The 27747-nt window shown below is 39.7% G+C and overlaps 1 protein-coding gene across 1 annotated transcript in view; it reads right to left on the minus strand.

The window, feature by feature from the left end:
* The window catches only part of LOC126237048 (U7 snRNA-associated Sm-like protein LSm11), a 147615-nt gene that overhangs the window by 57060 nt on the left and 62808 nt on the right, over positions 1-27747 (minus strand). Inside the window, exon 3 of the mRNA XM_049946812.1 lies at positions 9035-9092. Within this exon, the coding sequence (XP_049802769.1) occupies positions 9035-9092 (58 nt within the window). The remainder of the gene's footprint in view (positions 1-9034; positions 9093-27747) is intronic.

The raw sequence follows: 27747 nt of genomic DNA on the forward strand, positions 1-27747 counted from the left end.
TGGATTGATTGCGATTGCATGGAAAGAGAGTCGGTTGTATAAAATGAGTAGTACTATTAATAAAGGAGAAGTTAATGTTAATGTTATGAGTAAAGACAATAATATGACAACAAAGGAAAAATGGCACCGCATTTTGGGACATGTTAATTTCAATTATCTAAATACTTTATGTAAACATCAATTGTTAGATGGGGTTCCTTCAGAACTAGAATCAGAATTTATGAAATGTAAAATCTGTATCGAAAACAAAATGCATAATGTTCCTTTTAAAAATAATAGAACCAAAGCAAAAGAAATCTTAGAAATTGTTCACACAGATCTAAATGGGCCTCACTCAACTACTGGAATGCATGGGGAAAGATATTTTCTTTCTTTCATTGATGATTACAGTAAGGCAGCTCGTGTTTACACCATAAAATCTAAAGATCAAGTATACAATTGTTTTGTAGAGTATATTAATGAAGTTGAGAATCTCACTGGGAAAACTGTTAAAAGGATAAGATGTGACAATGGGAAGGAATATTTAAATGAAAATGTCTATGAATTTGTGAGACAAAAAGGAATTGTATTGAATGCTTGTCCACCTTATGTGCATGAGCTTAATGGTACTGCTGAAAGGTATAACAGATCCATCATGGACATGTCTCGGTGTCTGCTAGCCGAAGCGCGAGTAGACAGGAGATTTTGGCCTGAAGTGGTTTGTGCAGCAGCGTACCTCAAAAACAGAACTTTAGCTAACACCATTGAAAAGAAAACTCCTTATGAGATATTACTGGGGAAAAGACCTAATGTTAATCATTTGAAGTTGTATGGGAGTAGAGTTTTTGTAAGAGTACCTGAGCAACTGAGGAAGTCGAAATGGGATAGGAAAGCCGATTTGGGGGTTTTAATGGGTTATTGTGAAGTAGGCTACAGAGTGCTAATAAATAATAAGATAGTTGTTGCTCGACATGTGGACATTGTTGGAAGTGGTGTTAAATGTATTGGGTTTAAAGATTATGATTCAGTAAGTGAATATTCTAGTGATTCTGAACACGAAAGTATAGAAAATGAAACTGAACTAATAGAAAAACAGAAGGAAATTGAGAAAAATGAAAAGCTTTCTGATAATCATGAACCAGAGAAAGTACTTGAGTTGAGGAGATCATCTAGAGAAAGAAAACCAAAAATATTAAATGATTATGTTTACAGCAATTTTATTTATGTAAACTTTTGCAGTGCAAATAGTCCGGAAAGCTTTGAGGAGGCGATTAACAGCGCCGAATCAAATTATTGGGAAAAAGCGATGAATAAGGAAATTGATTGTTTGAACAAAAACAAAACATGGGAATTAGTAGATAAACCAGTTGATAAAGAAGCCATTGATGTAAAGTGGGTTTTCACAAAGAAATCAGAAAGTGTTTACAAAGCAAGATTAGTTGTCAGGGGGTTTCAACAAAAAGAAGTCATTGAGGATATTTATTCTCCAGTAACCAATATGCAAACATTAAAGATTTTGTTGTCATACTGTTGTCAAGAAGGTTTGGTTATAGAACAAATGGACGTAGAGACTGCGTTTCTAAATTGTAAAGTTTTATCTGAAGTTTATGTAAAGCAGCTAAGAGGATATGATGATGGTACGGATAGAGTCTGTAAATTGTATAAAGCATTGTATGGTTTGCGAGAAAGCTCACGAGCTTGGTACAATTGTCTTGACGAGTTTTTAAGAAGTTTAGGTTTTAAAAGGAGTAAATATGATTATTGTCTTTATGTATTGCGAGATGGAGATGTCTTGATTTATTTGATTATTTTTGTCAACGATTTGCTCATTTGCTGTGTGAGAAAAGAAAAAATTGTTAAGATTAAGAACTTATTGTCAAAACGATTTAATATGAAAGATTTAGGTGAGGTAAAAAGATATCTTGGCATCGATATTAATTATGATTGTGAAACAAGAGTTATGAGTTTGAGTCAAGAAAAATATATTGATTCGTTAGCTGCGAAATATAAAATTGAAGATTCGATCTTGTACAAAACTCCAATGGAAGTAAATTTAAAGTTAGAACCAGCGTATGAAGATTGTAATGACGTTAGATATAGAAACTTGATAGGTCCACTCTTGTACGTAAGTTCGGGTACTAGACCAGATATTAGCTATAGTGTGAATTACTTGAGCAGATTCCAAAGTTGTTACAGTAGTACTCATTTTAAATATGCTTCGAGAATTTTGAAATATTTATATTTAACTAAAGATTTGAAATTAAACTATTGTAGGAATGAAAGTGCTGAGATATTAGATTGTTTTGTGGATTCAGATTGGGCAGGTGATAGTGTGGATAGAAAGTCAACTTCTGGTTATGTAATTAGATTATTTGGTAATGTTGTATTTTGGAAGTCAAGAAAACAAGCGAGTGTTACAAAGGCTTCAACTTTCGCAGAATATGTAGCATTGTCTGAAGCTGTAAGCGAGGTGAAACTTGTACATGATATTTTAGACATTTTTAATGTTAAATTTGAAAAACCTATTGTCATATATGAAGATAATTCAGGAGCATTAAATATAGCGAAGTTTGATAATTTTACAAAGAATTCAAAATACATAGAAGTGCATTACCATTTTGTGAATGAGTATTATTTACAGGGACTCATTGATATTGCTAAAGTAGATTCAAATGAAAATGTTGCAGATATATTCACAAAGTCGTTATGTAAAGAAAAATTCATTAAAATTAGGAATATGTTAAACATCGTGATATAAATGTAAGGAGGTGTGTTGGAATTATGTAATACATTTATATCGGATATGAGAAAGTTCCAGAACATCGTTCTAGAATAAGTTATATCGAGTATGTTCGAGAAGTATCGATTGTGGTGACAGCTATGTTTGTGTATATATGCGTGAGTGAACATATGTATATTTTAATAAAGTATTTTATAAGTAAAAGTGTGAACGTGATTCAAAACAGACATTACACTTTAAAAGTGTGGTGGTCAATATCAGTTAATTACTTAGGGATAGCAAAGCGATATAGGAATTTAGAGCTTTCCTGATGTTTTCATTTCCCTTTAGCACCTCTCTGATTGTTATGGCATAAAGTCAGTGTCAGCACACCAGTTGGGAACAGGAGAGAAGAGAAGGCTGTGAGAAGAGGTCAGCCAATGACATGCTGACCGACCCACTTCCAGGACAACAACACAATAGCAGCGCCGCACCTGAATGGTGGCGGCCCACTTCAATAGCAGCTTCAAGATTAGCAACTTGAATAGCAGCTTCTAAGTTAGGCACTTCGATAGCAGTGTCAATGATAGCCACTTCATTAGGAATCTCTATGTAGCATAGACTTGCGTTTCTGCAAGCTGGAGAAGACTGTAGAATTGTAATTTTCTTGTTGTGATAAAACTCATAAATATGAGTTGTTGGTTTGTCTAGCGAACCGAGTATGCAGGCTTCCTGGGCACTACAACACTGATTCCAAGGATGGCCAAATAACACTGGCGGTGAGGTGAACAAATAACATAGTGACAATCTGTTAATGTACAAGCCCCGAGCAACCACCTGCCACAGATTTTGTTTTGTCATGGGATTTTGTGTTTTGCTTGTGCCTTAATTCTACCTTGTCTTTTCTTTGCAGGGGTGTGTTTACATGTTTTAACAGTGTGTTTTATAGCGCTTTTTCTATTCAATGTTTTCAGATGGGCGTTGCAGAAATTTTCTTAGCTTGTGTACTTATTTTTATTGCTTGCATTGTCTATTTATTGCATTTGCCTATTCCAAAATGAGCAACCCACCTCTCTCACAGCCTGCACAGGTGCCTCAGTTACAAGCAATAGATGCAACGCAGCTAACATAGAAGTTTCAGTTTCAGGCGCAGCTTATTGCAACCCTTCTCAATACGGTAGAGCAGTTACTCACAAACCAAGCAAAGAATGCTGCGCAGCATGCAACAACTGTAGCTCCAAGTGCCATACCATCTTTTCGCCAGTTTAACAAAAATAAGAGGAATGGCTCAAGTGGTTGCAACAGTAGCAAGCCCACATCATTGCTCACAGAGTGTCAGGTACTGTGAAACTGCATTTCTTTTTGTCAATGGTAGGAAGTGCAGCCTTTCGCCTCATTCAGAAATTATTCCTAAATGCCACTTCCAGTTAACTTTCTTATGATCAGGTTGTAGGTTCACTAACTAACTATTATCAGCAACAAGTGAATGGAGTGGCAGCTAGGTACCAATTCTTTCATTGCAAGAAAAGGTCAGAACAAACTTAAAGTGAGTGGGTAAAGATTTGCAGGGTGTGATGAGGAAGTGCAAATTCAGGGGTGCTTGTGGTGCTTTATATTCAGACGTTATGTTGCATGACGCGATCATGTATAATGCAACTGATGTCAAACTTACAGAACACGTTTTGCAATAGTCAGATACATCATTTCAACATGTAGTGCAAATTCTGGATCAGTCTGATTCAGGTGCTGTAGCAGCCGATAAATCTGAGCAGCCACCAATTTGTCAGGTGGAGTTGTCCCTTGCTCACGACCAGCCCAGTAGGTAGCAACAGCATGTGCATACCAAGCCACGTAAATACTTCTCTAAACTGGTGGCTACATCAGTGAATAGAATTAAGTCATGCCCTCAGTGCTATTCACAGCACAAACACCAAGATTGCCTGTCCAAACAAGCACAGTGTTACACTTGTGGCAAGAAAGGTCACGTAAATATCCATATGTTTGCAACGGAACAAACATAAGAATTCTGCACACTCTCAAAAATCTAGTCACAAGGCCCATGTAATCAATGCAGTGTATTCAAAGACTACAGCTGGCATTAGGAAACCTAGTAAGCAAACAGTTTCTTCAGTGGTAACATATGAACTGTTAGGCTCCCCACTCCTGTCTAAAACTTGCATGCACCTGATGGCTTATAACGGACAAGACATTCCCGTTCTCGGAAAATGTAATTTGCCTGCCACGTATCTCTCACATATATGAACTGCACCTTTCACTATGCTTCAATCATGTGATTGTGAGAACGTATTTGGCCTTGATTTGTTTGGTTTTCAAATTCAGGACAATGTGTTGTCAGTGACTGCATTCAATGCCAAAGACAGAGTAGCTAGCTTGCTGAAAGAATTCCCTGAACTCTTTTCTGAAGGTTTAGGCAAGGCTAACAATTATGTTGCATATATTACTATGAAAGACAATGATCAGCCGAAATTTTGCCGAGCTACAACTGTTCCCATTGCATTATGGGGAAAAGTGGCTGCTGAACTTTAAGAATTGCAGGATAACAACGCTATTGCACCCATACAAGCCAGTCAATGGGCAAGTGCATTGGTTTTGCTCCCCAAACCTTCAGGTTGCATTCACCTCCGTGTTTACAACATTAAGCCTACAGTCACCCCACAAACTGTGATTGACACTTCTCCATTGCCTCGCTCAGTGGATCTCATGGACAGATTAGGCGCTGGTTGCTACTTTTCAAAAATTGATTTGTGCGACACATATCTTCAAATACCACTAGACGAAGAATCTCAAAACATGTGTGTTGTGCACACTCATTTGGGCTTGCTTAAATATTTGTGTTTGCCTTTTGGCAGTGCTTCTTCACCTGCCATTTTCCAATGGTATATGGAACAGCTGACTGCTCAAGTACCGAACTGTTCAAACTATTTGGATGAGATTGTCGTAGGAAGTCGTACACCTGAAGAACACAATGCAAATTTGCATGCTTTGTTTTGTGTGTTATCTGATGCAGGATTAATGTATAGACTGGACAAGTGTGATTTTTTTAAACCTGAGTTGCAGTATCTTGGTCATGTCATAAACAGTCAAGGTGTACATCCTCTTCAGTCACATTTGCTAGCCATATGTGACATGCCAGTTCCTCATAATGTCACAGAATTGCAGTCAGTCTTAGGGAAAATTAACTATTGTATTTGGTTCATACCGAATGCTACACGAATTGCAGTTCCATTGCATTGCTCGTGTCGCAAGAACGTCCCCTTTGTTTGAACAGATGGGCGCCAAGAAGCTTTTCAAAAACTTAAATACACATTGCTCAGTGATTGATGCTTGGTTCACTTTTATCCTGACAAAGCAGTTGTGTTGCAAGTTGACACTTACTGTTACAGAATCGGTGCAGTGCTTTCACATAAATTTGGTGATAAAGACAGGTCTATTGCTTTTGCATCAGAAGTGTTGTCCAAAGCTCAGTGTAACTATTCACAAATAGAGAAAGATGCATTGGCTATTGTGTATGGTGTCACCAAATTCCACTACTATTTGTACGGCAGAAAATTCTACTTAGTAACGGATCACAAGCCATTGCAGTCCTTGTTTCATCCAATGAAGCCGGTTCCTGTACAAACTGCTCAAAAATTGCAAAGATGGGTTTGGTCTTGTCTCAATACCAGTACAATATTGTGTATTGTCCGACAGCTCAACATGGTAATGTGGATGCACTTCCCCGTCTTCTGATTGCCCCTAATACAGACTTTGACGCTTCTGCTGCATCTTGTTGTCACATCGATGCTCATCATTCTTAATTGCTTCAATCTTTTCCACTGAACAATAGGATTTGGCCTCACTCATTGCATAGCATAAAGAACTCTGTAGTGCGCCAATGCTTTGTATGTCAGTATAGCCTCACGATGCAGCAAGGTGCGATTCTTGTTCAAAATGACGGTGGACAGTCACGTGTGATGATTTCCAAAGCTTTGCAAAAAAGAAATGTTGCAGTTACATCACCAAGGACCACTGTAGGATTGTTCATACAAAACAGTTAGTGTGTCGACACTGTATTTGGCAGGGTCTGGACACCCACATAGAACAGATGACATCACAATGTTGAACATGTGCGGACAACCAGTCCGCTCGTCACAAAAATTCTCTGCTTGGCTTAAATCACAATCGCCATGGCAAAATGTGCACATAGACTTTGTGGGACTTTTTTGGAACATCTGTTGGTTAATTGTGGTAGACTCTTATAGCAAGTTGCATTTTGCTGTGCCAATGAACCTGACAAGGTCACGTAGTATGGTTCAGGTGTTGTCCTCGAAGGTTTGCCTGAAGTCATAGTGTCAGACAACGGCCATCAGTTCACGGTACAAGAATTGGGAACATTCTGTGACTGCAATGGCATACAGCATCTAAGTAGTGCACCATTCCATCCACAGAGAAATGGCAAAGTGGAACATTTTGTCGGAATCTTCAAGCAGCAAATGGCCAAACTTTGGACCACACACACACCATGGATCAGGCATTGCAACTGTTTCTCGCCTCCTATCGTTCACATCCATGAGAGGGTCCATCACCAGCGGAATTGCTACACGGCCGACGCCATCAGCCAGCCGCAGCGGCGAGAGGTCAACAAGGTCAAGCGATAAGTCTATTAATAGAACAAAACTGTTGCCTCCTTGAGGACCCCCCCCCCCCCCCCCAATTCGTGATGTACCCATGTCCGGGCATCTGGCGCCGAAGGAAGGCCACAAGCATCACTTCACGCTGCATGATATTGTGTTTTTCAGGGTTTTTAACAGCAGCAGACAGTGGGCATGAGGTGAGTCCTTCATCATCTTGATGCACGCACACGCATGTATCTCACTTCAGGCCCAGATGGATTTCAGTGCCACCATCACAATCAAATTCGCCACTGTCATGTGCACAGTGATCCTTTTGTATCTCTTCCTCCAGATTCATGCATCCCGAGGACAGCGTGGTCACAGCAGCTGCTAGAGGGTGTCATCACGACACTGTGGGATGACCTCATGGAAACTGAGCCTTCGCCTCCTCTCATCCTACTGATGGAGCTGGACCCATCCACACTGCAGCAGCCGATGCCTTCTACATATTGGTATGCGCCTCAGGAGGCGGACGCATACCCTTCTGGGCATTTTCCAGGGGTGTTTCCAACAGAGAGAAGGCTGGATGGCACAGTATGACTGGAAGTCTGAAGTCCCCTGCAGACGTAGCTTCCAGTCCATCAAAGCGTCCACACTCCTCCATCCCCTCCCCCGTCATGCTCCATATATGATGACGGTCCGTCACTTTGGGGATGGAGGAATGTTATGATGTAAAGTCAGCACTGGCATGCCAGTAGAGAATGAAAGAGAAGAGAAGGGTGTGAAAGAGGTCAGCCAATCGCACGCTGACTGGCCCCCTTCCAGGACAACAATGGAACAGCAGCAGCCCCTATGTGAAGAAGACACAAGCTGTGTGCCTAACTGGTGGTGGCCAATAGCAAGATTAGCAACTTCAATAGCAGCTTCAAGATTAGCAACTTCGATAGCAGCTTCTACATTCGTAGGCACTTCAGTAGTAGCATCAACGATATCCACTTCGTTAGGAATCTCTACGCAGCACAGACTTGTGTTTCTCTATTCTGAGGAAGACTGCTTATTTTGTATGTCGTCCTTTGATTGTGACACATTTACCAAAGTTAAGTATTGTAATTTTCTTGTTGTAATAAAACTCATGAATATGAGTTGTTTGATTGATTGTCTAGCGAAGTGAGTATGCAGGCTTCCTAGACACAACACTGATGTAAAGCCCTAGCTTGTGGGCTACTATAATCATGTTTTACAACAGAAAATATGACCCTAGTACATTGATCTGTGATACCTTATTTAAATATCCTCATATGTGTACCCTGACATCACATACAGTGCACAGTTCATAATTTCTCCTCTCTTCCTGCTCCATTCTATTTCTCTCTTTCAGGAAATTTAAAAGTTAACTATTTTTATGTATCAAAGCATTTTTTTATTAAATCTGGGCAAGCTGTTTTATGAGTCAGTTAACTTGGGAAGTAAAACATTGATTTCCTTGTTTGGATGTTACACCATCAATTCAGCTCAAATGAATCTATCAACTGTCTTTTCAACAAATATTCCTCTGTTTTCAACTGCACTGAGTCGAAGAAAATGAAAACAAGTGAATAAGTTAACACAAATGACAAACTAAGCAAATTGTTACCAAATGGCAAAACAATCTGTTGCCAATATTTTCTCAAAATCAGGTACTGTGTACATGTAATAAGTTTAGAAAATACATATATTAACTTACTCTGATGAGGTAAAAATTTACGTTCCCCTGATGTAGAAGGCTCTGTTTCTTTTGGTACCTGAAAGAATGCACAATGTCAAGTGGTGTATATTAAGTTTAGGAATGTCAAATTTTGCTTATGAACTTTTGCAAACTCCGATCTGGTCCTCACTCAACTACATTAAAGTTCAATAACTTACAAAAAGGTTACTTTATGTGTTTACCATAAGTAAGCGAAAATTAACATACATAAACTTTATAAAAGGTGAATTATCTTCTCCTTCAGCTTTCATCAAGTACAGGATATGGTCTAATATGCAACAGGGTTAATTTTTCTTGGCCAATGGGGAGGGATGGAGATCGGTACGCATAGCAAGATGGATGGAGGGGTATGCCACAATGAGCTTGAAAAGCGTGCTCAGTTGACTTTCAGCTTTTCGAGTGTGTGCATCACATGTGAAGTGAAAGTACATTTAACACTTGCACACTTGCATTGGCAGCCAAGAGACAGCAGACCATCAAATCAGGTGTTAAACTAAACAAATCTCCCATGGAGACTTTGAATATGATTCACAAGGTTTACAAGAATGTTGCCACATTCAGAACACTTGTTTCTGTGTGCATAAAAGACTCAATGGTAGCGAGAAAGATGTCAGAGAAAAGTAATGAAATGGATGTTCTACACTCACCCAAAAGAATGAAAATTTGGGCAATAAGTGAGACTCTTTGAAGCGTATTTTTTCATAATCATAGGAGTAAACTCAGTAAAATTCATTCTGTATTCAATAGCAATAGGTGCTTTGCAAAAGTGGAGGGTTGGTGCTGGTTTTGTTAAATGAACACAAGGAACATTGTATGACAATTTGTTGCCAACTGTTGGAATGTTCAGAGATTAATCCAAATCTTTTAGAGGGAATGGCGACTGGTGATAAATTAAAATTTTCAAGTATGCTCCGCAGACAAAGGTAAAATTCTGAGTGGGATACAAATGTTTGTCATAGACCAAATAGGCCACATGACCAAATCAATAATTGAGATGATGATCACTGGCCTCTTTGACAAAAAAAGTGTCATCCACAAAAAATGTGATTTTTGAAGATCACTGATATCTGAATGCTGAAACATGACAAGGCACCCAATCACACATAGTTAACTGTGAGAGAGGCAGTGGTTTAACACAGTATGTTAATATGGCCACAACAATGTGAAAATCCAACTTTGACTTTTTCCCACCAACATCTTTTTGCTCCTTGGACCAAAATGTGCCTGAAAGGACACTGTTTCTGGAGTAATTGAGGTGGTCAAAACAATTATGATACAGAGCCTGAGCCGCCTTGTGGCTACTGACCCCTAGGAGATGGATGAAGACCCAAAAAGGTTCTGCAGCAGTGTACTGATGCTGGAAATTCATACCTGGAGAACATTAAAGCACTGTACAAACATCTTCAATTAGTTAATTTTTACTTCAGTATCGTTATATACTGGACCAAACTTGAACAACATTAATATCATCCTTATTTTATCAGACCAGCAATGTAAAATTGCATACAATTTTATCCACAGAGTGTGACGAAGCAAGCTGGGATATTTTTACTTCCCCTCTTGTTTTGCCATCAGCCTCCTTAAAATTCATTTTTTCATTTTTGAATTAATTACCATTAACATACGTGAGTATAATCTGCATTTTCATAAAAGAGAAAGGGTGGCCCTCAGTTTTAAATAATATAGCACCAGATCTAATTTTGTGCTTATTTTTATGTATGTAATCAATTTTTTAATTTATTTTGACTATTACTAGTTAATATTTTTGTTATAGGGCAAAATCAGTAATTGTCTCTTAACTTAATTTCTATTGTTGACTTATATACAAATACAAATTCGTACTAATTATAAACATTTGGAGGAAAAACTAATAGTATTATTAAAGGATCTATTTGGTTATATTCAAAAACATGTTAGCAAAGCCAGCCATTAATTAATTCCAAAGTAATTAACAGTTTTGTCAAAATTATTGTTTGTGTAATGTTATCTGTTAATTTCATCATTTAAACAAATAATTCAGCCTAACTCTTGTAGCAGAAGAAACTTAAAAAGACGGAATTTTTTGATGTCGTCAGTTAATTTAACGAGTTAAGTTTTAATCGTAATTTCTGTAAATTTAACTTCGAACAATGTGTAGTTTCAGCACCTATTATTGTAAGGATATATAAAGGGACAATTTTTGGTCCTGAGACAGTCAGTCCACAGCCATGTTTCAGAGGAGACCTGTGTTGGTTAGAACAACAATGCTTCAACTTAACTGCGAAATAAGTGTTACAAAATTAGGCTGTGTGTTAAAACGATGACAGTGTTTGGTCCATCTGTACCTTTCTATTCTTCAAGAAGTGTGAACTTTGTGGTTGAGTTTTTACTGCTCATAGATGTTCAATAGTACACTATTGTAGCAGTGCTTGGAGGTTTGCCTGCAAACTATTAATGAGGCTTATAGAAAGTTAAAACAATAGTGCACTGGCCATATATAACTTGTATTATTGAGAGATTGTGAACAGTGAAAGTAAACCACTGTGAAATGCAACCGTGCATCTGTTGGCTACATCATTTACGATAGACAGTACAGCACTTCCACCCCCTATTTTTTCAGCCAGTATCACAATGAAGTATGTCGACACTGAGGACAATCAATCAAGAAATAAAGCAGGCAAACCATCACAAGAGTTTATTACAACATACCAAATTTTCTGTATCTTCCAGTTTTGACAAGCCACATCAGTATTATCACTGTACTGACAAATTTATTAAGTTTGAAAAAAGTCAAATTTGCCAAAAGTGTATAAGTGAACAGGAATCTGCATATTTCATCATACTCCTCAAGTAGTACAAGAGAACCAGAAAATATAATACAGACATTTACAGACAGTATTTACAAAATTCATGATTTTAATTATATGGGCACAAAAATGCGTCTTAGACTATATACTAATGTCCGCATAGCTAAAATCGTCTATGTAATACTAGAAAAATCAATTTATTTGTAGAAACAACAGAACACCTGAATTTGATATGTCAAGTCCATTTATATTTGATATGTGGAGGTACATAATTTTGTGTTTTAGAAATTTAATGAATTAAGATAAAATACAAGTAACTGAAAATGGGGAAAGTAAAAATTCAATTTCTTCTTAAAATTAGCAAATTCTAAAAATCACTTCTGCTGTGTCATATTTGCTACACATAGTGCAGTGTTTTGCACTTTCATTGTTGTTGTCGTCTTACAGTCCAAAGATCGATTTGATGTAACTCTTAATATTAGTCTATCCTACGCAAACCTCTTCATCTTTGCCTAGCTACTCCAGTATTCATCCTTTTGAAATTGCTCACTGTAATCAAGCCTTGGGATCTCTCTTTACAATGTTTACCTCCACCCTCACCCCCTCACTTCCCTTCATTACCGAACTGGCCATTTCCACAATGGCTCAAATGTGTCCTACCAACTCAAGCCTACTTTTAACCAAAATGTAGCACAAAACTCTTTCCTCCTCAATTTGATTTAGTTTCTCTTTATTAGTTATCCAATCGACCCATACATTCATCAGCATACTTCTACAGCACTACATTTCAAAAGCTCCTGGCTTTCTCCTTGTCAGAACTGTTCACTGCCCATGACTGATTTCCATACACGGATATACTCCAGACAAATGCCTCCAGAGAAGACTTTCTAACAATTAACTTTACATTTGATGTTAACAAATTCCCCTTTTCATGATATTGTTAGTTTGTGTTTTATGTCCTGTCTACTTTAGCCATCATCATTTATTTTTCTACCCAAGTAATAAAATTCATCTACTATTTTTAGTCTCTCATTTCTTAATCTAATTTCCTCCGCACTGCCTCATTTAATTTGATTACATTCAATTATCCTTGTTTTACTTTTCTTGATATTTAACATGTAACTGCTTTCCAAGATACTATCCATTCTGTTCAAATGTTCTTTCAATTCCTTTGCCTTCTCTGACATTCGGTCAGTGGCCAATCTCAAGCTTTTTATTTCTCCTTGGTTACTTGTAATTGCAGTCTGATTTCTGTGGAAATTGTGAATAACCTTTCATTCCCTCTGTTTTATCCCAGCCACCTCAGAATTCTGAAGAGTGCTTTCCAGTCAACATTGTCAAAAGCAAGTCAGCAAATCCTATAAATGTAAGTTTGCCTTTCTTGACTCTATCTTCTAAGATAAGTCATAGCATCAGTATGTGTTTTTATGTTTCTCTAGAATACAAGTAGATCTCTACCGAAGGTCAGTTTCTACAGGTTTCTCCATTCTTCTATTAATAATTTATGTCAGTATTTTACAAACATAGTTTATATTCCTTCCACCTTTCAGGTTATACTTCCTGCTTAGTACCAGATTTCCATAAGAACTCTTAGTATTCATACATGTGCTTCTTTAATCTCCAAAGACTTCTTTTATTTTCCTATACGCAATAACTAGCTTTCCCACAGTCATGCATGCTTCTACAGCTGTGTATTTCTCCTCTAGCCATTCCTGCTTTGCCATTTTGCACTTTCTGGCAGTCTCATTTTTAGACTCATATATTCCCTTTTGCCTGCCTCACTTTGGATTACATAAATCTATGTTTAGGTACAGATATTTTCTTTTTATTTGCAACTTTAATCCTAAACGATAACTGAATGTTACATTCAAGAGTAGTAGATACCTACCAGCCGCTGTGGCCAAGCGGTTCTAGGCACTTCAGCTTTTTGAAAGCTTCTCAGGCAATTATAGATCTACATCTACATGTACATCTACATTTATACTCCACAAGCCACCCAATGGTGTGTGGCGGAGGGCACTTTACGTGCCACTGTCATTACCTCCCTTTTCTGTTCCAGTCGCGTACGGTTCGCGGGAAGAACGACTGTCTGAAAGCCTCCGTGCGCGCTCGAATCTCTCTAATTTTACATTTGTGATCTCCTCGGGAGGTATAAGTAGGGGGAAGCAATATATTCGATACCTCATCCAGAAACACACCCTCTCGAAACCTGGCGAGCAAGCTACACCGCGATGCAGAGCACCTCTCTTGCAGAGTCTGCCACTTGAGTTTGCTAAACATATCCGTAACGCTATCACGGTTACCAAATAACCCTGTGATGAAACGCGCCACTCTTCTTTGGATCTTCTCTATCTCCTCCGTCAACCTGATCTGGTGCGGATCCCACACTGATGAGCAATACTCAAGTATAGATTGAACGAGTGTTTTGTAAGCTGCCTCCTTTGTTGATGGACTACATTTTCTAAGGACTCTCCCAATGAATCTCAACCTGGTACCCGCCTTACCAACAAGTAATTTTATATGATCATTCCAATTCAAATTGTTCTGCACGCATACTCCCAGATATTTTACTGAAGTAACTGCTACCAGTGTTTGTTCCGCTATCATATAATCATACAATAAAGGATTGTGCTCACTCAAAGATTATGCTAGATGATATGAGATACTGTGGACAGGAAGATGCGCATCCGAGACTGTGTGTGCTGGATGAAGTGATCATTCCTGCAGTCAGCTCTAGAAAGGTACCTGTCATGTGTCATACTATGCATCAGCCCATGGATCTTGTAGTGGAATGTAAGAGAAGCGTACCACTGAAGAATAGCTTGGTCATGCCAGCCTCTGTCATCTTGTTTAAGAACGGATTCGTTGAATTGTGTCGCCAAGAACCACAGATCCTTCCAAGACACATGTGCGTAGCAAACGCTGAGCCGTTAATTGAAGAACAGCTGAGCATCATAGAAATCTCCCATGCTGAGTCTGTGGGCGAAATTAGCGCTACCACTATGAGACAAGATCTTCTAGGTCAACTCTCACCAGACATCACTAAGGAACAACAGAAGAAGCTAGTTGCCATTCTTCAAGAGTTCTCTGAATGCTTCAATCCACAGGTCAAGAGCAAATTAGACAAATCGATGGTGAAGCACTGGATTAGCACTGGAGACCATCAACCAATAATACAGAGAACTTTGTCAGCAACGGAATGTCGAATAATTCGCAATGAGGTAGAGAAAATGATGAATAATGACATCAATCAGATTTTGCAGAGCCCATGGTCGTCACGAGTGGTCCTCGTCAGGAAGAAGGATGGCAGTTGGCGCTTTTGTGTTGATTACAGGAAGCTTAATAGGATAACTAAAAAGGATGTTTACCCTCTTCCACAAATTGACGATACTCTAGATTGTCTGAAGGGGGCTAAGTTTTTCTCAACCATGGACATGTACTTGGGATACTGGCAAATTGAAGTAGATGAGGCTGATTGTGAGAAAACCTCATCCATCATCTCCATCATCTCCCCCTCCCCCCCCCCCCCCCCCCCCACCTTCCAGGGCCTGTATGAGTTAAGTTAATGTCGTTTGGTTTGTGTAATTCACCAGCAGCTTTTGAACGGACGATGGATAATCTTCTTAGGCACCTGAAGTGGACGATGTGTCTTTGTTATTTAGATGACATTATAGTGTTCTCAGAGACATTTGATGAACATATAAAAAGACTGAGGGCTGTTCTTAAGTGTCTCCAACAAGGCGGTCTGAAACTTAATACAAGAAAGTGTCTCTTTGGAGCAAAAGAAATCAAAATACTTGGACACCTTGTGTCAAATGAAGGTGTGCTGTCAGACCCAGAAAAGGTGAGATCTGTAACGGAATTACCTATTCCTAAAAGTATCAGAGATGTGAGAAGCTTCCTTGGATTATGTTCTTATTACTGTCATTTTATCAAAGACTTTTGTATCAAAGCCAGGCCACTCCAAGAGATATTAAAAGCTGATGCTAAATTTATCTGGGGTGATGCTCAACAAGATTCTTTCGATGAAGCTCCGATGACTGACCCTGTACTTGGTCTGTATGATGAGAGAGCACCTACAGAACTACATACAGGTGCCAGCAGGTATGGGATCGGTGCTGTTCTGATGCAAATTTCAGATGGAAAAGAGAAGGTTATACGCCTATGCTTCTAGGACACTTACAAAAGCTGAGAGAAACTACTCAACTACAGAAAGAGAATGTCTTGCTGTGATCTGGGCCATGTGCAAATTTCGACAGTATCTCTACGGAAGGCCATTCACAGTTGTTACAGACCATCATTCACTTTGTTGGTTGACAGGTCTTAAGGATCCAACAGGACGACTCGCCAGGTGGGCACTACGTCTTCAAGAGTATGACATTACCATAGTGTACAAAAGTGGAAGAAAACTCCAAGATGCTGAGTCTCTCGAGAAACCCTGTGCAAGATCATCAAGACTTTGATGAAGATAGTGACTGCCTCTCTGCACTCCAGGATCTCTCTGCTGAGCAGGAGGAGGACACAAGATATCTCAAATTATGCTTGCCTTAAATTGGTCAGAGAATGTGAAAGGACAATGTAAGGTAGTTAATGAATTACTTTGCAAGAAAAACTTTGATCCGTTTGGAAAGAGGTGGCTACCAGTGATACCTAAACACATGCGCTTAGATGTTCTGCAGAAATTCCGTAACACACCTGCTAGTGGCAATAGATGGTTTATTGTTTGCACTGATTATCTGACATGCTATGCCATTCCAAAAGCCTGAAAACAGCCGAAGCATTTAGGGTAGCCAAATTCATCGTGGAAGACATTGTATTAAAACATGGTGCCCCAAGTTCGTTAATTATGGATCGAGGGAAAGTTTTTCAATCGAATCTTGTGACAGAGATAAACCGTCGGTGCAACATTATCCATCACATGATGACTGCCTATCATCTGCAAACAAATGGGCTTACTGAACGTCATAGTAAGATCTTGGCCGACATGCTATCAATGTTCGTCAATGTTGAGCAGAGCAACTTTCATGACATTTGCCTACAACATGCCATTTTTCCTGGTGCATGGACATTGATGTGGACGATGACTACATCAGTCAAGTGTTAACCAAAGCTCAGGAAGTTCGGCAATTAGCTCGACTCCACATGCTGCACATGAAAACAATCGCCGAAGGTATGACGCGAGCCACTGCCCTGTTGTCTACCAGCCTGGTGACCTCGTCTGGATCTTCACTCCTATACAGAAGGTTGGTGTCTCTGAGAAGCTCCTCAGGTGCTACTTTGGACCTTATAAGGTTGTAAGACAGTTGTCTGATGTTACTTATGAAGTTGAAGATTTTTACCCCGACACAAGATAACAAACGATCAGAGATGCAGTCCACGTCCTGCGAATGAAGCCCTATAAGGATCCTCCAAGGTGACGAAGAGCGCAGCGGCAAAAGAAGTTCTAAGAAGATCACTGCCAGGGCGAATATCAGTCATCGGGAGTCAGAGTATGCAGGACCAATGACTCGTTCCCGGACTAGGATGACATAACACTGAGACGCTGTTCTGTTAAGGAGGGAGCAATGTGCCACAAGCTGAGTAGCACCATGGTGTAGTGGTTATGATACTAAACCGTTGCATGGAGGGTTGTGAGTTCAAAACTCACCTGGGCTTTACAATTTTAATTTCTATATTTGGTTCGAGTACATTCTAGAAGTATCCACAAATGTCAATAATCTTTGTACTGGAATGTTCTGTAGCTGCATATATACTGTATTTGTTCTGGCTGGAGGCAGTTTGTTCTGCGCTCTTGTATGTGCAAGTGCTGAATAAACCTTCGTTAAGTGAAGTTAGTGTTCGTCATTCATCTAATTACACCTTCTTCTACATGACGTTATTACATTGATTGTGAGCGTCTAGTGTCACAGGTGTCTACTTCAAATGGTTCTGAGCACTATGGGAGTTAACATCTGAGGTCATCAGTCCCCTAGACTTAGAACTACTTAAACCTAACTAACCTAAGGACATCACACACATCCATGCCCGAGGCAGGATTCGAACCTGCGACTGTAGCAGCAGTATTATCGTAGATAATAAAGAGAGACTTAAATGTCTCAGGGAAACATTTAATTATAAGATCTATTTGAGTGAGATCGTTTAAAGTATTTAAGAATGGAGATGTTTACATGTCACAGTGGATAACCGGGATGGTGAGTTAGAATAGTCTCTGTGACACAACGTAGTCATCACTTGGTAATCGGATGCTCACCATAATTTCTAGCAGCTCAAAGCATAACTTAACTGCTTGACCAAAGGCTGCCATGAAATAGGTGTTACAGCGAGTTTGCTAAGCATCTGGAACCACTGGATGCTATTCACCAAACGCCCCTGCACCCGATTCTTGAAACTGACAGACAGGAACTCAGCCTTGCACCACAGTGGACACAAGCTTCTTGCAAATTCAAATGCCAAGATCAAATCGGGTTCTGTGCATCGTGCAGAGATAACTTTTTCAATGAGCAGTCTTCAAGCCTAAAACTCAATCCCACAGGATCCGCAGTGACCAAAAACACAACTTCACAGTGTCCACTCAAGTGTTCACACTGCTCAACCGCCCATCACTTTGAGAGCACTTCCTGTTTGCAACAGTGCTTAAAAATGCTGGCCCACAGACCTGCCCACTGCAGGCAACAAACTGCTTGAGAAGCTATTGCAGCCAGCACGGCTAATAATGAGCGGGAACCATTGCTATCAACACATGCCCGCATGGCCCGAAAGTGACCCAGAAAGGGACTCCATTTTGGATTTCTGTCATTCATTATAATGTTGCTTAATATAATCAATCAAAAAATAAACTTTCTGATGAAATGTTGGTACTGGACCAGGATACAAATCTGGAAATGTGCCTGTTGTATGCAACTGTTACTAACTGAGCTATCCAGCTCACACCTACAGCTTCCATCTGTCATTATCCTCACCCAACTTTTTCAAACTCAGCAGAGACTCTCCTGTTTATCTGGAAGGAAAGATGTGGGAAAACAGATAAGCAACAGCTATTGCCAGCTTTAGGAAAAGTCTGGAAGTGAAACGAATGTGGCACACTAATGTAATCTTACAGAGTTGTAATATTGTCACAGAAGAAGCTGAGTAGCACCATGGCGTAGTGGTAATGATACTAAACTGTTGCATGGAGGGTCGTGAGTTCAAAACTCACCTGGACTGCACATTTTTAATTTCTATATTCGGTTCAAGTACATTCTAGGAGTATCCACAAATGTCAAGAATCATTGTACTGGAATGTTCGGTAGCTGTATATATACTGTATGTGTTCTGGCCAGAGGCAGTTCGCTCCGCGCTCTTGTATGTGCAAGTGTTGAATAAACCTTCATTATGTGAAGTTAGTGTTTGTCATTCATCTAATTACACCTTCTTCTACGTGACATTATTCTGGTGGAGGCACTGGGTATTGGAACACGTGATAGTGCACATTATCGACGACCCAGGCCAAGACAGAGCCGCCATTTACGTGGCGAGAAATCTGAGTTCAAGCCATATTCCACAGATCGCAATCTATCAGAGACAGAAGAAGAAGAGGACGTTATGATAACAGCAACTGTGTGCTGCCACATGAGACATCCTTCTGGGTTTTCTGGTGACGATGGCCAAGATCCAAACAAGTGGCTGAAGGTATATGAGTTTATAGCCAAATTTAACAAATGTGATGACACCTTGTGTTTGACTAACGTATTTTTCTATCTGGAGGGCACTGCTAAGCAATGGTATGAGAACAACGAGGAGAAGTTCACAAGCTGGGAAATATTACAGGCGGAACTGCGCAAGTATTTCGGCAACACACAATGACAAAAGTGCAAGGCTGAAGATAAATTAAATTGCAGGGCATAGCGTCCACGAAAAGCTACAGCATCCTACATTCAAGACAGCTTGGAGCTATGTACAATAGTGGAACCTAGAATGGAGCATTCCTACCTAGCATTTCTACCTAGCAAGCAAGAAGACCCGGGTTCGAGTCCCAGCTGCAGCAAAAATTTTAATTCACTTCGTCTGCTTCGATCATTACCGTAGATAATAAAAAGAGACTTAAATGTCTCAGGGAAACATTTAATTATAAGCTCTATAAGATCACCAAATGGTACAAGGACGTCGCATTACGTCCAATGCTGGGGTGCTTGCCAATATCAGAGAACCCAAGCAGTAGTGACAGTATGTAAGGGAAAAATGAATTGAAGTCTGTGTTGGGGAAGGCACTCAGCTTAGGTACTTCGTGCAGCAATGTTGACCTACACCTACAGCACTGCCATTAATAAGTTTTTTGAGTGGTGTTGAAGAAGCTGTACGAAGTCTTCCTTTGGATGCTGCAGATGAAATAAGAAGGGAACTTGCCGTGCTCTGTTGAAGGCTTCTACTCAATGCAGTAATTTAACCTCTGCAGAAAGGACTGCATTACGAAATCTAAGAGAGGACCCTGACATAGTGGTATTGAAAGCTAACAAAGGTAATGCAACTGTTTTGTTACCTCGTGGTGTGTATAATGATAAGATGTACGGTCTGCTAAGTGACTCTACCTATAAGAGGATTGATTACGATCCTACAGGACGTGTACAAAGGAAAACTTCAGCACTATTAAATTCCTCCTCGTTACCACAAGAGATCATCAAGAGGTTCAGACCACATGGTTGTGTACCTCCAAGGCTGTATGGCCTTCCAAAGGTTCATAAAGAGGGTCTTCCTCTGCATCCAATAGTGAGCAACATTGGAGCTCCTACATATGATTTAACTAAACATCTCGCTTCCTTACTGAGACCTTTCATGGGCAAGTGCTCACATCACATATGAAACTCAGCTGATTTTATCAATAGACTGGGGGCTCTTCGTCTTAGGAGTGTAGACTTTCTAGTAAGTTTTGATGTGGTCTCACTTTTTACAAAAGTTCCTCTTGCAGATTCTTTGACACTGATTGGTAACATGTTTCCCATTGATATCACTGCTTTGTTCAGGCACGTTCTTTCCTCAACTTATTTTACGTTTACTCAAGAATATTTTGAACAGACTGATGGTGTCGCCATGGGTAGCCCCGTCTCCTTTGGTGGCCAACCTTTTTATGGACGATTTTGAGGCGAGCGCGCTTGAATCAGCTGCCCTGAAACCAACAGTTTTTTGGAGGTATGTGGATGACACTTTCATAGTGTGGCCTCATGGAGAAGATAAATTAATGGAGTTTCTTCATCACCTTAACTCCATTCATGGCAACATCCGGTTCACCATGGAAATAGAGAAAGATGGTTGTTTGCCTTTCTTGGATGTCCTGGTTCGAAGGAAGAATGATGGTTCTCTAGGGCATTCAGTTTACCGGAAACCCACTCATACTGATTTGTACCTGCAAGCATCGAGTTGCCATCACCAATCGCAAACCATGAGTTTGCTTAAAACACTTGTTCATAGAGCTCATACTGTCTCAGATCTAGATAGCTTACCTCAAGAACTCGACCATCTAAAGACAGTATTCAGCGAAAATGGGTATTCCATCCAGCAGATTAACAGGGCACTAACAGTTAAAACCAAGAAGCAAGAAGTGAATAAAGAGGAGAACATGCCAGAACAATCTTTAGCTTTTCTTCCTTTCGTTGGCAGCACTTCATTTAAAATAGCAAGAATCCTCGGAAACTTTCAGGTAAAAGTGGTTTTCCGCCCACCATCGAAGATTGCGGACCTTGTGGGATCAGTTAAGGACAATCTGTTACTATGAAAGGCCGGAATTTACAAGATACCGTGCCAATGTGGTATGGCTTACATAGGTCAAACCACACGCACTGTGAAAGAACGCTGCACTGAACATCAATGTTACACCCGCCTTTTGCAGCCAAGCAAGTCCGCTATTGCTGAACATTGTATTTCTACTGGACATTCGATGGATTAGGAGAAAACAATGATTTTGTCCACAGCAACGTCTTTCTGGGACTACATTATTAAAGAATCCATAGATATACGACTGGCAGAAAATCTGTTAAACTGTGCATGGAATCCCATAATCTCCACGATTTGCTCTAATCGAAGACGACAGAGGGCACCGACGGCCGCAGCAAACAGCGACGCAGAGGGCGACTGAGTTCCGCTATTCCACCAGCGAGGGCGCTGCCGGTGGGCAGGGCGCTGCCGGTGGGCAGTGTGGTTCATCTATCAAGTTTTCGACACATGTGCAGAATAGTTACAGTACGCTATATATTGCGGAATGGAGGACGTTTTCGCCAGTCTGCGACGGCTCACCTGAAGACGACTGGCAGGTGCCCAGTTGAAATATCGTGCGAAGTATTGAACGACGACCGGCTGCAAGCCCAAAATTAGAACAATGTTGACCATCGTACTGCAGTGGTGTAATGGTTAGCATTTTTGCTTAGCAAGCAAGAAGACCCGGGTTCCAGTCCCGGCCGAGCACAAATTTTAATTAATTTTGTCTGCTTCGATCATTATCATAGATCTCACTCAAGTTATGTTTCTGTGAATGTGTATGACTAAAACTAGTGGTGCTTGAGTAGTTTGACTAAGTTTGTCATTTTGTTCGGAACCGGTGCTTCATGCGAAATGTTCGCTTTTTTCAAATATATTTACAGTGTCTATTTGTGTTGTAAATGCAACTTGTTAATCAGTGGTTCATATATTATAGGATAGCTTGATGTATCTGTTGTTTATCTTGTGGGTGCAAGTAATAAGGCCTGGATACGATAAATACCTTTACTGAGAATGTCTCTCTCTCTAGTGGACATCGCCATGCACAGTTACGTGAAAAAAGAGAAATTGCTTGGCTCTGCAACTCCAGCTTGTATCATACTTTGAATTTTATGTTATTCTGCTTACTTAGAATCCGTGGTCTTACTTCTAATTATCTGCAAACAGTCATTTTATGGTGGATGGCTGATGTTAATGACCTGAGCTACCTTCAATATGCTTTTGAAACTTGTAATGTGGAATATGCAGGTTAATTTTATAGATTTATGATTTGATTAGACCTCTGTGCTAAGCATATATCCCCCCCCCCCAATTAATGCTGTTCTAAAAAAAAATTGTTTTTAAATTTCATTCAGTCATTTTTGAAAGTTACGTAATATCTGCCAACAGTTGTGTTGTTGGAAATTTAATTAATTCTGGGGGCAGCTCCTCAGATTATCTTGGCTCATTTTCTTTGTTTTAATAAATTGGTTTGTGTTTTTAATAAGTATATTAATAAATTCGTGGCCCAGTATCCTTGTACTTAAGACCAGCTCCCTACCACATTCCAACTTTTACCATCAAATTCAACCACTTTTTCTATTTTTCTGAGTATTTATCTCGTCGTACAGGATTTCTGGTTTTTCATGGTTTGGCAATTTTACTTTATTTTAAATTTTTGGCTGGACGCCATTGCTGCTGCTACAGTCATCAACTAACCTCAGGGAGTTGAGTTGTACACAGTGTTTATCTGTGAGTCGTCTCAATTTTGTTCTGTGTGGTAAAACACAATAACTGTTTTTATACATCTTTGGGGTTCTGACTGGGAACCAGCTCAGCATTTGCCTAAGTGGGGGTGGTAAATGGCCTAAAAACCACACTCACACTGGCCAGTCTACCATACCAATGACCATTAATCTGCGAAACAGATTCGATCCTTGTCTCGCTCACCACCACATTTTGCAAGCTTGTACACTGTTGTTAAGATATATGAATAGATCTGTCAGAATTGAACCAATATATGTGATAAATATGTGCTCAACCTATTTTTCTATTTAAAAATAAATGTAGATTATATTAATGAGTTTAAACTGGACTAACTGTAAGCAAAAAGGAAGGAAGGAAGGAAAGAGAAGGTGATTTAGAACTTCAGTCATGGCCTACTCAAATTCACTGTAACGGGTATTAACATTAACTGAAGGAAACTACAGGAAGCCTAGCTCTGAATGTCCAGATAGGGATCTGAACCACCAAGCCAGAAATGAAAGGAATTATATGTTTTCTGCACTTTGACGTGACTAAAGCTGCAGAGATTGTTCACTGTAAGAAACTGCAGAGTGGTGATAGCTGTCTTAGAGAAAGAAAAATTGACTGGCCATGTATCTTTCTGCTACGAGGAGAGTTCAAGAAGCCCACCCATTTCGAAACTACACAGTAAAGTCAAGAAAACTCATAACTGGAGTTAAGTGGATTTAAAAACTCATAACTGGAGTTAAGTGGATTTAAACAGCTCGAGCCCCAAACGTACTGTGTATTAAACTCACTGTATAATTAAGATAACCAGTAAACAGCATGCATCCACAACCCAAAATTGTTCAGTGTTTGGATTGACACTATATACAAGTTTGATTGTCACACAATAGAGTCATTCTATATGTCGATCAGTGCTGAAATAAATTCAAAAGCATGTGTCTCGATCACCACCCAGATCAGCATAGTTTCTTAGACTCTGTCCAAGCAATTGTGAATAAGCAAGAAGGCTGCCATCTTTTTATAAGTTCAGACCACCCTACCATGGAAAAGCCATGCATCTCCATCACTTAGCGACTGAGCAGTCACCAGGCTTAATTACAAGTTTTTCACAATAAACCAATCTTAAAACTACATGTGTCATCAAAAGTGCACAAAAAAAGGGAATAAAATACATTACACTTTATTCTACATTAAGTACCTTGCCCACAAAAGAAGTGGAATAAATACATATTTTAGTTGCAGCGATCAATGTCAGTCTTTGCTCTCTGTGCCTTGTATAATTATTTCACACACATGATGGCACCTCTTCCTTACAGAAACGATCTGCTCCTTTCACTGCTACAATCAGAGTTCACAACTATCTAACCATATTTGTATTATGTCCAAAACTACACAAAATGTTGAATAATCAATTAAAGTTGACAATCAAACACACAATTCTTATAACCTAAATGTTGTAGGTGAAGCTTTCATACATTTCCCAAACTTACTGTCATGTTGATTGTGTATTGTTTTGGCTTATTAATTAAGCTGACTCTAATTAAGTGTCCAATTGGACTGCCTCTCACTGGTTAGTTACATATGCAAGACACGTATCTGTACGTATATGTATATTTATGCAGGGGATCCCAGGAGGAATGGTCAATATTCAGGGATTTGACAAGGAAACCTCATATGGACATATGCCCTATTCCATGTGGTTTCTGAGATTTAATGTCCATTGTTATTTATTTTCTACATTATTCAATACATTGTCAGGTTTACACATGTACAGCACTTAGTAACTATTACAACATATGGTTTACAAAGTAGCTACTGCAAAATATGTATTTTTAACAAATTTATCTCTAAGCATTATTGTACACATCACATTACAGCTGTTGTATAGTCCCCAAAAAATCAGTGTCAACTTCAGTGCATTTGTGCACTCTTGGGAGAACGTGTTGTGTTGATTATCTGAGCGCTTCTGCACATTCCCTAACGAAAGGAGCAGCATCCATTATGCGACCAAGCATTTCACTTCACTTATTCACCTTTCATTTGTACACCTCAAACTTCATTCAACCACATAAACAAAAATCTAATGGCATGAGGTCCGTTGATCTTGGTGGCCAGTTAATTGTACTACCAGAACCAATCCAGCAATTAGGGTAAGTGTGGGTTGAGCTGTTCTCTCAGATATCTGGTAAAATATAAAGGGGCTCCATCACGCTGGAAGCACATTGCAAGCCATGTGACCATAGGAATGTCCTTAAGTTTTTCAACAAACAAATTTTCCAAAAAATGCAAGTGATTGTGTCCCATCACCCATTCTTGTAAAAGGACTGGACCTAGCAACATTAAATGTGTTCCACCTCGGAAAGCATTCACAATAGGGTGTATGCCTATAGGAAGTCTTTTTGTTTCAACTGAGCATCTTGTCAGGCCTCTAAATATTGACTCTTCCTGCTGGGACACCCTGTATAGATCAATCGATGTCTATCGTTGAGCACTGCAGACTGACAAGTCAATCTCTTTTGGATATAAAATTACAATTTTATGCATTGCTTACTGAAAATCCGTTACAGAAACTTACTTCACTCTGCACCTAACCATACACATCACTTTCAGAGTATGTCCAAGGTTGCCCCAAGTTTCCCCAAGTGAAATTCCCTGATATTTCCCTGATTTCTAAACAAGTTTTAGCATTTTTTCCTGAGACATTTTGAGATCTCAAGGTTGAATAAAGACATAAGTTGACATAAAAATTTAGGGACTACTGTATTTCTAAATGTATGGGCAAAAATCTTAAGTACTAACATCAATATCTTTTTAATAAACTTTTTTTTTTAGGTGGAGAAAGCAAGCCAAATGGTATGTGTGTTTCATTAAGAACACTGATGTTATTTTATTTCAATAAAATGAAAGACATTTGATGACAAAAATACACATTTCCTTGGAGTTGCAAGACAGACTTAAAATACCTTCACTTATTTCAGAAATAACTTTAAAAAAAGTGGGCCCCTTGAAAGAAGGGTATAAGGCAGAGAAGAGTTGTGTAAACCACTTGTGTGACTCCCAATAAAATGTTCATTCTACTATGGTCATTGTTATCAGTTACTATTCACTGTGTTATGTCTATTATTTTAGCAGAATTGTATGTCTGCCTGTTTAGCTGAGTGGTAACATTTTTGCCTACCATGCAGCAGGCCCGGGTTCGATTCCCGGCTGGCTTGGAGATTTTTCTCTGCTCGTGGACTGGGTGTTGTGTCGTCCTCTACATCATTTCATGAAAACCTACACGCATGTCACCCAATGTGGTGTCACCTGATCAAAGACTTGCAACCAGGCGGAAGAACGTGCTCGGATGGGGCCTCCTGGTCATCAGTGCCACATGATCATTTCATTTTACATGTATTGTGTGATTTTTCTATTGAAAAATATATGAGTACATAGCGTGCAAACTGCCAGCAACTGCCACAATTTTCTTCTTCTTCTTATTGTCAATACTTTCTAATATATGAACTACTTTCAAAGTGCCAAATGTGCTAGAATAAATAAAATGACTATAAAATGCCACACTGGACAATGTACTTCAGGGTGAGACAGTCGAAATTCCTGAAATCCATCACCCATGCCCTCTGGTATGCTGAGGAGCACCGTAGTCCTGCGTCCATGGATAAACCATGAAAATGCGCTCATTATGTCACACACAAACAGACCTGGCCTGTGGGCAGATCAGTGAGACTAGATCCGATGAGTAGAGCCTGCACATTAGTGGGAAGCAATGGGCTTTAGACTGGCAGGCCCGATCCATTACACACTCCCAGAAATGGCCTGTGGCTTTGGCCTGTCATGGAAGTCCACTCGTGTCACAGACATCATGATGATGAAATCAGACCGCGGTGATCCACCCATGCAACAGATAAAAAAAACTAAAGTCCTCCCGAACAGGCCGTGAAGGGCCAACGGTACCAATCGGCCGCTGTCTCATCTTCAGCTCATAGGCGTCACTGGATGCATGTGTAGAGGGGTATGTGGTCACCACACCGCTCTCCCAGTCGTATGTCAATTTCCGAGACTGGAGCTCAATCAAGTAGCTCCTCAGTTTGCTTCACAAGGGCTGAGTGCACCCTGCTTGCCAACAGCACTTGGCAGACCAGATGATCACCCACCCAAGTGCTAGCCCAGCTCGACAGCACTTAACTTCGGTGATCTGACGAGAACCAATGTTACCTCTGACGAGAACCAATGTTACCACTGTCGCAAGGCCATTGGCCAACACTCTGACAATCAGTACTAATGAGGATAGGTAACAACTCATCATGAAGATGATTGCTGAGTTGCAGACAGACACGTAGAAAAGACAGTCACACTTTCACAACTAAATTTTTGGCTTTAGCTTTTGTCAGAAAACAAGAGCATACTCAGACACAGCTCATGCACACATGACAGCCATCTCCAACCTCTGCG

The sequence above is a fragment of the Schistocerca nitens genome, chromosome 2, assembly GCF_023898315.1.
Source record: "Schistocerca nitens isolate TAMUIC-IGC-003100 chromosome 2, iqSchNite1.1, whole genome shotgun sequence".
Taxonomy (NCBI): Eukaryota; Metazoa; Arthropoda; class Insecta; order Orthoptera; family Acrididae; genus Schistocerca; species Schistocerca nitens.